The 13,762-nt window shown below is 42.2% G+C and overlaps 6 protein-coding genes across 6 annotated transcripts; 3 read left to right on the top strand and 3 right to left on the bottom strand.

The window, feature by feature from the left end:
• The first annotated feature begins 298 nt into the window (after positions 1-298).
• On the top strand, positions 299-1,270 carry BCIN_05g06640 (hypothetical protein). The gene is made up of 2 exons (XM_001559495.2): positions 299-482; positions 538-1,270. Exons 1-2 carry the CDS (start codon positions 422-424, stop codon positions 1,194-1,196), a joined length of 720 nt encoding a protein of 239 aa, XP_001559545.1. The 5' UTR covers positions 299-421; the 3' UTR covers positions 1,197-1,270.
• A 2,477-nt stretch (positions 1,271-3,747) lies between these two features.
• Positions 3,748-5,694, top strand: BCIN_05g06630 (hypothetical protein). The gene is made up of 3 exons (XM_001559496.2): positions 3,748-3,970; positions 4,032-4,525; positions 4,581-5,694. The coding sequence occupies exons 1-3, from the start codon at positions 3,815-3,817 to the stop codon at positions 5,599-5,601; spliced, it is 1,671 nt and encodes a 556-aa protein (XP_001559546.1). The 5' UTR covers positions 3,748-3,814; the 3' UTR covers positions 5,602-5,694.
• Positions 5,695-6,640: 946 nt separating this feature from the next.
• Positions 6,641-7,651, bottom strand: BCIN_05g06620 (hypothetical protein). The gene has a single exon (XM_001559497.2). It carries the CDS (start codon positions 7,589-7,591, stop codon positions 6,791-6,793), a length of 801 nt encoding a protein of 266 aa, XP_001559547.1. The 5' UTR covers positions 7,592-7,651; the 3' UTR covers positions 6,641-6,790.
• A 945-nt stretch (positions 7,652-8,596) lies between these two features.
• Positions 8,597-10,491, bottom strand: BCIN_05g06610 (hypothetical protein). Its single transcript, XM_001559498.2, has 4 exons — positions 10,312-10,491; positions 9,805-10,258; positions 9,395-9,755; positions 8,597-9,346 (listed from the first exon to the last, which is right to left on the bottom strand). Exons 1-4 carry the CDS (start codon positions 10,405-10,407, stop codon positions 8,665-8,667), a joined length of 1,593 nt encoding a protein of 530 aa, XP_001559548.1. The 5' UTR covers positions 10,408-10,491; the 3' UTR covers positions 8,597-8,664.
• Positions 10,492-11,379: 888 nt separating this feature from the next.
• On the top strand, positions 11,380-12,448 carry BCIN_05g06600 (hypothetical protein). The gene is made up of 2 exons (XM_024693142.1): positions 11,380-11,730; positions 11,781-12,448. The coding sequence occupies exons 1-2, from the start codon at positions 11,431-11,433 to the stop codon at positions 12,402-12,404; spliced, it is 924 nt and encodes a 307-aa protein (XP_024548927.1). The 5' UTR covers positions 11,380-11,430; the 3' UTR covers positions 12,405-12,448.
• Positions 12,449-12,475: 27 nt separating this feature from the next.
• On the bottom strand, positions 12,476-13,427 carry BCIN_05g06590 (hypothetical protein). Its single transcript, XM_024693141.1, has one exon. The coding sequence runs from the start codon at positions 13,276-13,278 to the stop codon at positions 12,544-12,546; it is 735 nt and encodes a 244-aa protein (XP_024548926.1). The 5' UTR covers positions 13,279-13,427; the 3' UTR covers positions 12,476-12,543.
• Positions 13,428-13,762: the final 335 nt, after the last annotated feature.

Raw genomic sequence — 13,762 nt, 5'->3', positions numbered from 1 at the left:
CATGTAAATCAAGACATTGACTGCTGTGTTGCATGTGTTCCAATACGCGAGTCTTCGCAGGATGAATAGATTTGAGAATCCAAGTTTTCTCTCATTTTCTAAACAGTGGCAAACTGATTCGTTGTGTATGATACACAGAAAAACATACTGACTAGCAGCATGCTGTCTTGCAGAGATGCAGCACAGAAAGATTTCTTCCAACCGATTGACAATTTTACACCGCCCAATCTATAATATATAGAGCTTTCTTCAAACTGAAATTGAGATTATACTATTTTTCACTCGAGAAAAATTCGTTGATTTAAAGTAACCAACAGCAGAACTTCTGAGATTCACTTATTCCACTCGAACACTTCAATCGAATTACAAACAAAATTTTCCACTTCCCATATTTTCTAAACCAAGTCGACCTTTATTCACTATGCATTACTCGAAGCTCATCATCATCGCCTTCGTTGGCTATACCTCAGGACGTGCGATTTGTAAGTATATATCAACCACTCTCGAAATTTGAACATACCCTGAGACTTAGAATAGCATTCGAGAACCCTTCTTCTCCCTCTAAGAGAAGCGATCTTCTCCTAGATTACAAGAGAGGCGAAGATGCCCTTGAGTACAAGAGAGGCGGGGATGCCTTAGAGTACAAAAGAGGCGATCTTCTCTTGGACTACAAGAGAGACGACGACGCCTTAGAGTACAAGAGAGATGACGACATCCTAGAGTACAAGAGAGGCGACGACATCCTAGAGTACAAGAGAGATGACGAGGCCTTAGAGTACAAGAGAGACGACGACGCCTTAGAGTACAAGAGAGATGACGAGGCCTTAGAGTACAAGAGAGACGACGACGCCTTAGAGTACAAGAGAGATGACGAGGCCTTAGAGTACAAGAGAGACGACGACGCCTTAGAGTACAAGAGAGACGACGACGCCTTAGAGTACAAGAGAGATGACGACATCCTAGAGTACAAGAGAGATGACGACATCCTAGAGTACAAGAGAGGCGACGACATCCTAGAGTACAAGAGAGATGACGAGGCCTTAGAGTACAAGAGAGATGACGAGATCCTAGAGTACAAGAGAGACGACGACGCCTTGGAGTACAAGCGGGACGAAGATGTTGCTAGCTTGGAAGAAGCTATTACCAAACGGGACGCAGCTCTTACAGAAGAGAAGAGAAATGATGGAGATTACTAGCTTTCTGACGATGTTGTGGATTACAATTGAAGGGATGTCATTGATCGGGATGAGCAAAGTAGAAGTGCGAAGGAAACTGAATGTGTCTGATGTTAAATATAAAACTGGGTTTTGCGGTTCAGAGATTCGCTTTTTGAGCTCATCACTTCCCGAGTAGTGCATTCATATTATTTAAACCCTTCCACGGTTTCAATCTATATCTTTTGAATGTGAATGTGTTCTGTTCGTGTACTTTTCCATTCTCAGATCGAAGGCGTGCTATCCGATTTCACTCCAGCGTAGTTGTATCAGTTTGCCAGATCTTTCTTCTAGATCTGTTATGATTTTTCGCCGTAATAGACTTGGTATGTGTTTCAGTAGTCCTTTGACACACAACGTGTCATCGACGGAGGTAAATGTTGTTACACCGCTTTTGATCTACCACTAAGCAAATCATTCTGCGCACGCAGATCAGCCCTTGACATATGCGTATGCTATTTATAAACAGCTTCCCGTCTTATGATTTGGAGATTACTCGTTTAGTCGTGAAGTCTTAGTTGAATGCATGTAATCGAGATCAAGAATGACAAGTGAAGTGACAGATGTTCGTTGAGCTCTCAAAGTCGCGTAGCGCGCAACGTGTTGTGGGGTATGCCAAAGGCCAATCAACGTTGCTTACATACACTAGTGGGAAACTTATCTGCCTTGATTTCTGAGGCTGGGATATTCCATAGGTGTGTACTATGCATCCTACCAGGTGCGTAGCAAACCATTCAACATGCTTCAAGATCTTTGAGTACAATTCACCTGCTAGCTGAAAGTCTACCCTATGCTTCAGAATACATATCTGTGCCAGAGACTTCCACGTTTCAGACAGTCAGACAGAGATTAGCATCCGTACCATTGGAGACAAAGTTGGCTGCATGCTTCAGGAGTTCGTTCTTGGGAGCAGTCTGATAAGAGTGTTTCGGGCGATGCTGGTTGTAAATTTAAGCTTGATGGGTGTCTTTTTGATGACAGTCTTGATAAATCCTGTGTGGTTTGCAAAGTAGCAGACAGAAAAGAGTACAAAGTTTTGCTATGCTCAAGGAAGCGATGGAATTGCCCCTACACTTGTGTTTGGTACGCATATATTAAGCCATTCCTTTAGTAGATAGCGAACAATCAATTGATGTAAACTTTCAACCATATAAGATAGTAGCAAGCAACAATTATTCGATCCCGTTTCAAGATTTAATTTCACCTTTTACCCTATGCTTAGACATCGGTCACTCATCGTCTCAAGACCTTTTTGTGTAAAACGTCAACCTCATCACAAAGTTGAATATTTCTAGAAGCATTCCGAGTTGGAATATTGGGTTACGATAGTAGTTTACAAGTGTATATCACTTCCCCATGAAAAAATAATGTCCTTTGAATTTGTCAGAGTATTTTTTTTCTGCTGGCAACCTCCTGCTAATAAAACTGCTACGCCGCAGCTTCCTTTGTAATTTGAAGTGTGTGTTTTATTAACGGTTCGAGTCATTGGATGGGGTTTCCCAAGTATATACAAATATTCCGTCAATAGCAAATCGCTTTGAACAAATGTCCCGATATTCATATTCACTTCCTTCTGCAAGTCTTATCTTTTGTATCATTCAGTGCATTCTTATCCCGAGCACAGGTGATCAGAAGGTCTATTCGATGGTTCCTGGTCCAAACTCGAAACGTTTTACTCACCATATAATCTCCAAGTGGACTGTCCAATTTTCAGCATTTCACCTTCAGTGGTTGGCCATATCAGTAATATCTAGATGACCAATGAGTATTATTCACTCAACTTTAATGATGAATTATATCACATGTAGATAGTATCTTTCGGATACTACCTAGGCCCCGAAGAAATGATATTCATATTAAATCTGAGCTATTCAGATCGAGCCCAAGTTGGATCAAACGGAGTAAAGGAGAATATCAGTTTCTCTGCAATAGATGAATAATAGGACCCTTTCACTCGAAATTATATATTACTACCCAATTTCCCCTCATGTATTCACTCCATGTGAGAGGGAAAAATTTAGAGATCCTTTGAACTTCCGATGAATGAGATTAGGGAGCTGGTCATAATACTTCGCTTATTGGTTAGAGCTAGTCTTTAGCGAATTTAATATCAGCCCTAGGCCATTGAAATTTTGCAAGAAGGAACCTCGAAGTTGTCTATTCTATGTACAGGGATAGCCTTTGAGCTAGATATGACCCTCTGAGAAGAATGTCTATGTTTTGAAGAAGTAGACTTCTATGAGAATTGGTACTAGCGTCATTCATTTACTCTTAGCGCGGAAAATTTCGATGTATTCACTCAAGTTGTATCAGCTAGCTCATTTAAAATCTTGAGCAGTAATCTTATAAACGGAATTCGGTTCATGGTACGGAACCTCCAGCGAGCTACTTTAATACCTAGATACGCTCTATATGTTTACAAGAATCCCTTCTCTAGTGCCAACCAACTGTCGTATGCTCAAGTCATCCATGTCCCCACTTTCTAATTATTTTCATATCGCCTCACACTCATTCAGTTTGCATACAATCTTTAGAAATTTCTCATTACTTTGCACTCTGCTTGATACTTCACAAATTTTCTTACCTGGCCTCGTGAAAAGATGTTGTTCCTCAATAATCACTTCGTTATGGGTCTCACAGGCTGGCGTCTTCTTATTCTTGCTTGCTTCATGATAGTTGGTATCAAAGTTACTAAATTCTTTATTGAACTATACTGCGTTCGTCGCAAGTTTCAACGTATGCAGAAGGATGGCTTGGTAAGTTATTGCTAATGTCAATCTCACTCTTTATGATCTTCTAGCTAACCAAGTCTTGTAGCCAATGCCTCCGCATCACCCTATCTTTGGCCATTTGAAATTGATGGGCGAAATTGTATCTCAATTACCTGGAGATATTCATCGTCATGTCCTTCCACATCAGATCAAACTCCGCTATCCTAACCTTGGCCCGCTGTTCTACCTCGATACATGGCCCTTTGGTGGTGAGATTCTGGTTGTTGTAGGCCCAGATGCAGCCTATCAGATGACTCAATCACACCCGCTCCCTAAGTTCCATGCCATGCGTGAATACCTGAAGCCCATGACAGGTGGAAACGACTTGGTCTCAATGGATGGCAAAGAATGGAGGAAATGGAGATCTATCTTTAATCCAGGTTTCAGCGCTGGTCATCTTATGACTTTAGTTCCTGATTTGATGAAGGATATGTCCGTATTCTGCGAGATTCTGAGAAAGGCAGCCTCGAAATCGGATATCGTAATCATGGATCATTTAACAACTAGATTAAACCTGGATATTATCAGTAGGATGGCGTTGTAAGTATACCACTTGAAGTCACTGTCATTTGGAACAAGTTCTAAGAGCTTTTAGGGACACGCACTTGAATTCGCAGCTCGAGACAAACGATTTTGTTTCTGCATTGCTCAATCAGCTCGATTGGTTATCATTTGGTCACGAAGTAAATCCATTGCAACGATATAATCCTATTCGCCCTTTCATGAACTGGTGGAACAGTCGTCAAATGGTAAAATACATTTGGGGAGAGTTGGATATGCGCTTGAAACGCCGAAATGTTGATGGTAAAGGCATCCAAGGCACTCGCAGCAGATCAATCATCGACCTCGCTCTGGATAACTATCTTGCTAGCAGGCCTGGAGACCACACCATTAACGCCATGGACACCGCTTTTAGAGACATCGCCACATCTCAATTAAGAGTCTTTATCTTTGCCGGTCATGATACAACAAGTAGTACCATGTGCTATGCTCTTCATCTACTTTGGACAAATCCCAAGGCCCGTCAGCTGCTAATTGCCGAGCATGATATGATTCTAGGCCCAGACCACAAAGAAGCTGCAAGAAAAATCGAAGAAGATCCTTACATTTTGAACCGACTTTCTTATACTATGGCTGTTGCAAAAGAAACCCTACGATTGTATCCCTCTGCTTCAAGTGCTCGTAGCGGTGAGCCCGGCTACTTTATGTCGGGATCCGACGGACTTCAATTCCCCACCGACGGATTCATGGTATGGTCAAACTCGCACGCTATTCAACGTGATCCTCTATACTGGCCCCAACCAAACGAATTTCTTCCAGAACGCTGGCTCGTTGAAGAAGATCACCGTTTATACCCCAGGAAAGGCACCTACCGACCATTTGAGTTTGGACCACGTAAATGCATTGGCCAAGAACTTGCGATGATAGAGATGAAGGTTTTTCTTGCTTTAACTTCGAGAGAATTTGAAATTAGGAGTGTGTATGAGGAGTGGGATACTCTTCATCCAAAGGCTGGTCCGAGAACAATCGAGGGAGATAGGGCTTACCAAATTCTGTCTGGAGCTGCTCATCCAAGTGATGGACTTCCATGCAGAGTCAAGTTGGTTAGAAATTGAAGGTCTGATGAATGGGATCGTGCATTGCCATCTTGGCAATCCATGTCTTAGCAAGGATGGATAGAATGATGGGAATAATTGTGTGCCGGGACAGAGACCTGTGTGTCTAGAACTTATGCAGCTTTGACCGGAACTGCCACTGAGAACCATCAGAAACAAACAGCGAGTCTCGGAAGCTGTACTCCCACTATGATATAACTTAGGATAGAACTTAGGATTCAAAACTTATACTCGAAGTATAACCAAAAAATGACATTATTTTTAATCAATTTTCATGATGATATTGCATGCACAAATAAATGCCTTGCCTTTTTGATTTTTTAAGCAGCGACCAAACAGAATATTCCACTTGTTACTATAATTCTTCGATTTCCTTCTATGTTGAATTGAAGTTTAATTTGCTGTTCTTATGTGACTGATATCTGGATACCCTCGCATGTAGACAAAATTTTTCGCCCTAACCACCACTCACTCGCCATGTTAAAATTGGAAAGATCTGTGAACTATTGTTATTCAAACATGGGCTCCTTTCTCAATGGAACAGTGCTGAGAAAATAGTAAGGTCTAGGGTAGAACATGTCAGCACGTCATCTTACTTTATCTCCAAGAGATTCCTAAAGTTATCAATTTGTGGATTATTTATTAATGTAACACAATACCTATTGTATCGACATGAGTTATTAACCCATTCAATAATGTGTGAAAAGATATAGTAATCATTAAGTGAGTCCAAAAACCGTGTATCAAACATTACATGGTAAGTTCATCAACATCATCTAAAAACACGTAGTCCTGATTTTTTCTAGGGGATAATTATATCATTCTTAATTATCTGAGAAATGGAATTCTACATTCACAACCTATCTATTTGTGAGAAAAGAAAAAGGCCCCATTGGTCACTGGGAAATTCCTTTAATAATCCAAAGAATCAAAGTTTTTAATACTATAATTAAAGGCTATCCATCTCACTTATTAGTGTGGACCACCAGACCTGATGATGAGAGGTATTAAGAAAGCAAAAATCTTGGTAAATCTTCGTTGATTTTCAAAAAAGGTCTCAAATATTCCACGCGGAACCAGCGCTACCAGAAGCATAAAATTCAGGCTTGAGATAAATCGCAAGTATTCCCCAGTTTCCTACCCAGAGCATCATCATATCGTCAGTCTCAGTCAGCCCATCCGCGGACCCCTATTTTCCCACCCCCATAACTTGTACCTTCTTCCCATTTTTGAAATTGCGTACTTCAACCAGACCATCATCCCCAGACTTCACTACTCCACTCCCCTGCAAAAAACCCCAAAGATGTCTCTCAGTCTGCACATCACCATAAGACGCAGATGCCCAACCGAGAGTCTGACCTTCAATCAGAAATCCCCTTTCCTCCAGAAATTTTCCCGCAGCATCTGTTTTCTCCATGATATCAACGACGTTTCGTCTTATGATCTCCGCGCATTCTGGACGATCTTGCAACACGCTCGCAATGCTTATTTGGCCCCCGAAAATACATTTTGGCTTGGCGATCTCGTCGGCAAGATTATCCAGTGATGCGCGCCAGGGGAGATAAACTTCTGTACCTGGAATTTCATCTGCTAATCTCTTCACCCATACGATTGCTCCCTTCACCCGAATTTGCTCGTGACTTTTTTCCTTGAGTTTAAATCCCAAACGTCCTAGATTCTCAAACGTCTCCAGAAAAGTATTGCTGATTGTCTGTCCTTCGTGATACATGGCTTTCCAGATTGGAATTCTCAAGGCATCTGCGAGACCCCAGCAGTTCTTACACATGCTGGCTTTACTTGCGACTTTGATAATGACGGCGTGTTCGCAGGGGTGGTACCATGTCTTGGATTGAACTGCTTTGTCGCATCGTTTGATTTCGAAGATGTTGGGCTCGGTGCAACTTTGACATTTGAAGGATACCCTGATGCAGTAATCTGCGAGGGCTGATGTGACGATGGGCGGTTGGTGGCTACGGGTAACAGCGCTCATTTTTGGAAGAGATATGGTGTATGGTTGATTCTGGAATGTAAGTTGTGAGCTTGGAGATTCATGTAAAAGATTGTGTGCATATAAGATTGAGTTAGACTAACAGTTATATAAGGAACTCTCTGGGGTATTCTCTAATCTGGCATGTTAAATGGGCCGTATTCAAAATTCGAGAAATTTCCCAATAAAGTACAGCTTCAATAGTGAATACCGTAAAGTGAATGAGTGCGAATGGATGGATTTTCTAGAAAGTTACTTGCTGCCGAAAATGTAATCGCCATCGATGATTCAATTTCATGATTTTTTTATAAAAAAAATTGTACGCCGACACTTCTTATATATATGGAAAGCCAAAGAAAACGAAACGAAATTTGAAGACTTTTTCTTCTTTGGGGGAAACATCTCTACGTAGATGGTTACAACGATGGAATCACTATGAATATTATTGATTATGAGCTGACGACGACTCTTAACTCAAAGATCTTAACCAAGTATCATACGATGTATAGGCCACAAGAAGAAATACTGATCTCCACTTGCAACTCGATATTTTCTAAAATGTAAACTTCACACGAAGTTGGGGATGGCTACAATATTTCGAATGGACCATAAATGTCTATTCTCTGAGAGATTTGTTGCAGGCAACTTCTAAATTGTACCTTCTCCTTCCTCGAATACAATCATTGCGCCCCCGATTTGTGCTATATCATGATTCTAACTTCACACACCACCCGAATTTTTTTGCCCGTAGGAACTCAATAGATGGACGGATAGTTAAATCAAGGGGTTACAATACTACATGAAGAACCTACCCAACCCGTCTTGTCTAGGACTCTACCAAAGCAGCAGTATTTCCAAAAACCTTGGATTAAGATATGATTCGAGGATCTTTGTGAATAGAAGTAGTATATGAAACAACAGAAAAGAGTATAACAGAAAAGATGGCCTTTGTTTAAAATTTATATTAGAATTCAAGCTAGAACACTATAGGCGGCTATAAGCCGGTCATGAACTAAGCGATGAGTTTAAGCATATGAACGAAATCAAACAATTTTGTTGGCAAAAGATCCCCCCCTTTACGCTAGTTTGTGTTCCACTTCCATAACCTCAATACCGCTTTCTGGGCTAGAACTCGACTTTTGAAAATCCTTCTCTTCCGCAACTCTCCCAAGTCTCAAGTCTTCCTCTTCATATATTTGTGGTCTCTGTAGCTGAGTAGCTATCTTATTTCGGTGAATGAAGAGTCCAGGTTTGCTCTCAAAGAAGCGATCAATATCCTCCAAGCTTCTGTTCGCGGTTTCCGGATAGAAGAAATATGTAATCGGGACGAAACTCGCGCAAATGACTGCCCAGATAATCCAGAATTTCCACCCAAGGTTTGCGATTCCTGATGGGGTTACTTCGGCAACCATATAATTCATAATCCAGTTGGTAGCCATAGCTAGGGATGCACCCTTGGTACGCATTTCGAGAGCATTGATCTCAGTGGGGTAGAGCCATGGAACTCCTAAAACACCCATACCAAAAGATGCAAAGAATGCGAAGAAGAATGAGACTGCCACAGCTCCGTATTGATAGCTATGTGCTGGATCAGAGACAGTCAATGCTAGTACGATGGTGATGATGATCCAGCAAGTAGAACATGCGAATGCAGAAACCATCATCACACGTCGACGACCATATCGCTCAATTACAAAGTAGGCTAAAACGGCGAAAATAAGATAGTCGACAGATCCTGCTGCTGCAAGAATGCGTGCTCTGATTATTTGTTAGTTACGAGCGACCTGAAGACTAAAGGGCTCTTACCTCAATTCGGATATGCCTAGTGCATGAATGAAAACGTATGTCATGTAATAACTAGTGACATTTATACCACTGATTTGATTCATTGCTTGCATCCAGGCTCCTAGAATCATACGTTTTAAAACCCCAGATGGGCCTTTACCAGACAGCAATTGGAACCAAGTATATGTGTTCATGTGTTCTCGATCCAAGACGTCTTTGATAATGTTAAATTGTTGTTTCACAGATGGAGAGTCGATGGTTGCGCCATGACCTTCAAGTGCTGCGAGAACTTCGTATGCCTCTTGGTGTCGCCCTTTTCTAATGAGCAGACGTGGCGAATCTGGTAAGAATGGACACAGTGCCCAGATTACAGCAGTGAAGACTATTTTATTGTTAGGCTAATACAATATTAAAGCATTTTAGAGACTCACATATTTGAAAAGCCAAAGGAAATCTCCATGCCACACTACCCTTGGCGAATGAAAATCCAAGCGTAAGCCAATTGGAGATCGAGAACCCAGTAATACAATTGGCCATCTGAATGATGACAAGTTTGCCACGACTTCTCATCTTGCTAGTCTCAGCCTGCCAAACACCGGCAGTTGCGGTATTCATCCCTGTTCCCAGTCCCGCAACTATTCTTCCCACCATCATTTGCGCAACGCCGTAGCTCGCAGTTTGAATGAGGGCACCTATGGCAATAATGGTACTTCCTAGGAGTATCACTTTAGGTCGACCAAGAAGATCTCCAGTCCAAATAGTAGAAAGAGCTCCAAAGAAACAGCCCAGATTGTAGACTGAAGTTAGAGTCCCTTGAACACTCGTTGATGGATATTCCATGGTTCGAAGAAAGTCATCACCAACTAGAACGTTTCCAAAGACACCCTAACATGGTTAGCGCTCTAGATTATCTTTGATAATTCTGGTAAAGCACTTACTTGATCGTAGCCATAGAAAACCAAAACTGTTGAAGCAGCAATGGATATCCATACTGTCAGTGCCTCACCAGAACCTCCAAGGTACTTTCGGGCCATTGTGCCAAATTGATTCGAGTATAACAACTAGTTGCAGAACTTTCGATCTTGCGTGTCGCAATTTCCCAAAGAACGGAGAGCTTCTGATGACTTTATACTCGACAATCACCAGGATGTTACTCTCATGCCATCCCTTGTGCAGTTGTGCTCCCACACGAGGATGCAGAGTGTCGATCATTACCAGATTGGAATGCTTGACGATAGAAGAGATAGATGGCTTCATTCGAATACAGTTTGACAGCCATGGCTGGGGCCAAGATAGCGGGACGAGTCATTGTTTTCTATTTGGCATCAGCAAAATCGCGGGGACCCCAGATTTCGGTGGATTCGCGGAAAGTAAGCGGGGTACCTTGGAGTTTCAAGATTCGCATCCAATAAATAGTGGGCTGTGTAGACTGATAGGACACTTCCTGAACTTTCAAAATTGATAGCAAATGGAATCTTCAATTGTTTGATTCCAGAATCCACGTGTTTATTGTTAGATCTGTGATGAATCATCGAATTGAAGTTCAAAAGATCCGAACTGATGTTTCAATATATATTGCCAAGTCAATTTTCGAAATATCCCGTCGGTCCGTGCACTCACTGATGATTTAAGCATGTAAGACAGAAGCTAACGCGGGTAACCTTCCCTCTCGAGCAAATTCATATGCAGTCTTTGTTTTTTGACATCGCCCAACCTTCCCTTGCTACTTGGTCTCAAGCTTCATCGAATGACCGGGATACACATGGGGGTAAAAAATGCGGGGTGAGATCAATGTTTAATCGTCTGAAGGAATGTTTCATTATGAGTTAAACCAACGCTTTTGTGGTAGTGTTCAACCAAGTATTCATGGTTCACTCATTGAGACGTTCCTTTTGCCCGTCTTCGATCATCGGACCTACCTTGCGTCGACACGTCTTTGGTTACCCACATAGTACAGTCCATGTATTCTGAGCCCTATTCTTGATATAAATTCATCCATGCCAACTGGAATACGCCTTCCACTCAAGATCACAAACGATACCTGAAATTACGCAAACATGGCTATGAACGTTCAGTCCAAGACTGCCATTGTCACTGGGGCCGGCTCTGGTATCAATTTCTGTTTTGCAAAATTGCTACTCGGCAAAGGCTGTAATGTTGTCATTGCAGATCTCGCGCTGCGCCCAGAAGCTCAGGAATTGATATCCAAATATTCTGATTCTTCAAATGGTGCAAAAGCCGTGTTTCTGAAAACGGACGTGACGGAATGGGCCCAACTGCAGAAGACGTTTGAAATAGCAACAGAGCAGTTCGGTGGTGCTGATATTGTGTGCCCAGGAGCTGGCGTATTTGAGCCAGTTCGTTTTCACGTCCCAGAATTGAAAGTTGTAGCTAATAGATAACCAAGCCGTTTTCCAATTTCTGGAACCCTCCTGACACCCCCCCTTCCGTCGACAAAACCTCGGAATCGCGATACAAATTACTTGATATTAACATCACTCATCCGATACGCGCAACTCAAATGGCTATTGAGCACTTCATGAAGCGGAAGAAGCCTGGTACTGTTATTCATATATCCAGTACTGCTGGTCAAATTGCATTCTTTCCAACGCCAATGTATGTGGCTTCGAAACATGCTATATCAGGTTTTGTTCGTGCATTGGCACAATTGGAATTCCCTGCTTCTGATATTCCCAAAGTACGCATAAGTGCAGTAGCACCTGGTCTCATAAAGACTCCATTATGGACAGAAAATCCCGAAAAGATGGCATTTCTCCCTAAAGATAACCCGCATTGGGTAACGCCAGAATATGTTGCCGAAGCGATGCTGGAACTTGTCGAAAGTGAAAAATATCTTGGAGGTACAATCTTAGAAGTTGGCACAGTAAAGAGGAAAGTGGAAGCCTTCAACGATTCAGGACCTCCACGAGAATCAACGGCAGTTACACTTGTACCTCGCGAGGTTCTGGAAGCTGATATTTGGGCATCTATGGAGAGGCAATACCGATCTGAGACTAACCCCTCACTATGAATTGGTAGGAACCATTCAAGAAGAGAACCGTGGGCATTCACTCAAAGCATGAAAGTTGTATGTTATTATCCTGGAATTTGCTACGAAATCCTTTATTTGGCAATACCCAATTTATGAAAGGTTTCTCTCAATGTAATAACTATATCATACTGCTTCCATGCTGATCCTTCAGCGTGAGCTCACCCTCCGATCCATGTGGATAAGCCAGAAAGTAATCATGAATAACCCTGAAATCTCTTAATGCAATGTCAGTGCTCCTTTGAAAAGCAGTAAAAGTTCCAAAGCTAATAGACATTTCGCCTATCTTCAAAATTCTGCCCTGAGGAACAGACTGCCCCTCCATAGCGACAACAATGAGAGGTCCCTTCCAGCCATGCTTCATCTTGCCAGCCGTAATTGAGCTTGCAGACTGCGTCATCTTTGATCCGTCAGATCCAAAATTATCCCGCATGTAAACGGCAAGAGTGTGTTTGATGTTTCGTGCTCGCATGATCAACTGAGGCTCAACGAGGAGTTGTTCGGAATCATAAGAATCGCCTGAGCCGTAAGTGAGGAACCTGTCGACATCCGGTAGTTCAAACTGTCCTTCGACACCAGGAATTTCGATCTTCTTGTAGTTCACCCATACTAATTCTGGTTTCTCACTGTCGGGAGAAAACAAAATGCCGAGTTTGTGGGTGGGACTTGGACGGGGAGACATCGTGGTGATCTTCTTGCAAAGGGTCTTGTGGAGAGGCCAATCGAGGGTTTGACATTCGGAAGAACAGTAGGCGGTAGACTTACAGCGCGCACAGTCTTTTGCTGGAAGGTTGAAAATGGTACAAGTTAATGCCAGTGGAGGCGGGCTAGCATCAGTATCGGTGATAGAAGCCATGTTTTGCAATATTTTGACGGAGGTTAATAGCAGAAAAGTTTCAAGAAATTAGTGGTCCAGAACATGATTTCACCAAAATAGAGCAAGATAAGAGAGGGGAAAGCTCTAAAAGCTCTAGTGAATCTATGCAATTTCTTTTCTGTTTGCTCTGGATGCAATGCAAACGAGACAAACACGCCGGCATTTGCCTCATCTGTCACTTTGAAACAACTTTACCGGTCGGCTGAAAGAACAGACCTACAGACCATGTGTGTGTCTCACTCAGAGCACATATCATAAAAAAGGCGAATATCATACAATAAGGGAAGGGTAGAACATAATTAGTTGCTGAATTCAGTTTTGGGACGACATTAAGCACTAGCTATTAACGTCCAGTGTGGGGTAGATCACGTGTTTCAAGCTCACTAACTCTAGGTAGGTCAAACTTGGAGGACTGCCGTGACAGGAAATATTGACGAGATTCCTCAAAACCTTTCCTTCGACT

Source organism: Botrytis cinerea, chromosome 5 (genome assembly GCF_000143535.2).
Source record: "Botrytis cinerea B05.10 chromosome 5, complete sequence".
Taxonomy (NCBI): domain Eukaryota; kingdom Fungi; phylum Ascomycota; class Leotiomycetes; order Helotiales; family Sclerotiniaceae; genus Botrytis; species Botrytis cinerea.
This window is presented reverse-complemented; position numbering and strand designations above follow the sequence as displayed.

Bases quoted from the DNA above. Each gene is read 5' to 3' on its own strand.
- BCIN_05g06640 (XM_001559495.2), top strand. From the start codon at position 422: ATGCATTACTCGAAGCTCATCATCATCGCCTTCGTTGGCTATACCTCA. The intron at 483-537 runs GTAAGTATATAT...GACTTAGAATAG, and splicing joins TACCTCAGGACGTGCGATTT to CATTCGAGAACCCTTCTTCT.
- BCIN_05g06630 (XM_001559496.2), top strand. From the start codon at position 3,815: ATGTTGTTCCTCAATAATCACTTCGTTATGGGTCTCACAGGCTGGCGT. The intron at 3,971-4,031 runs GTAAGTTATTGC...CAAGTCTTGTAG, and splicing joins GTATGCAGAAGGATGGCTTG to CCAATGCCTCCGCATCACCC. The intron at 4,526-4,580 runs GTAAGTATACCA...AAGAGCTTTTAG, and splicing joins ATTATCAGTAGGATGGCGTT to GGACACGCACTTGAATTCGC.
- BCIN_05g06620 (XM_001559497.2), bottom strand. From the start codon at position 7,591: ATGAGCGCTGTTACCCGTAGCCACCAACCGCCCATCGTCACATCAGCC.
- BCIN_05g06610 (XM_001559498.2), bottom strand. From the start codon at position 10,407: ATGGCCCGAAAGTACCTTGGAGGTTCTGGTGAGGCACTGACAGTATGG. The intron at 10,259-10,311 runs GTAAGTGCTTTA...TAACCATGTTAG, and splicing joins TTTTCTATGGCTACGATCAA to GGTGTCTTTGGAAACGTTCT. The intron at 9,347-9,394 runs GTAAGAGCCCTT...ACAAATAATCAG, and splicing joins CTAGGCATATCCGAATTGAG to AGCACGCATTCTTGCAGCAG.
- BCIN_05g06600 (XM_024693142.1), top strand. From the start codon at position 11,431: ATGGCTATGAACGTTCAGTCCAAGACTGCCATTGTCACTGGGGCCGGC. The intron at 11,731-11,780 runs GTTCGTTTTCAC...TAGATAACCAAG, and splicing joins GAGCTGGCGTATTTGAGCCA to CCGTTTTCCAATTTCTGGAA.
- BCIN_05g06590 (XM_024693141.1), bottom strand. From the start codon at position 13,278: ATGGCTTCTATCACCGATACTGATGCTAGCCCGCCTCCACTGGCATTA.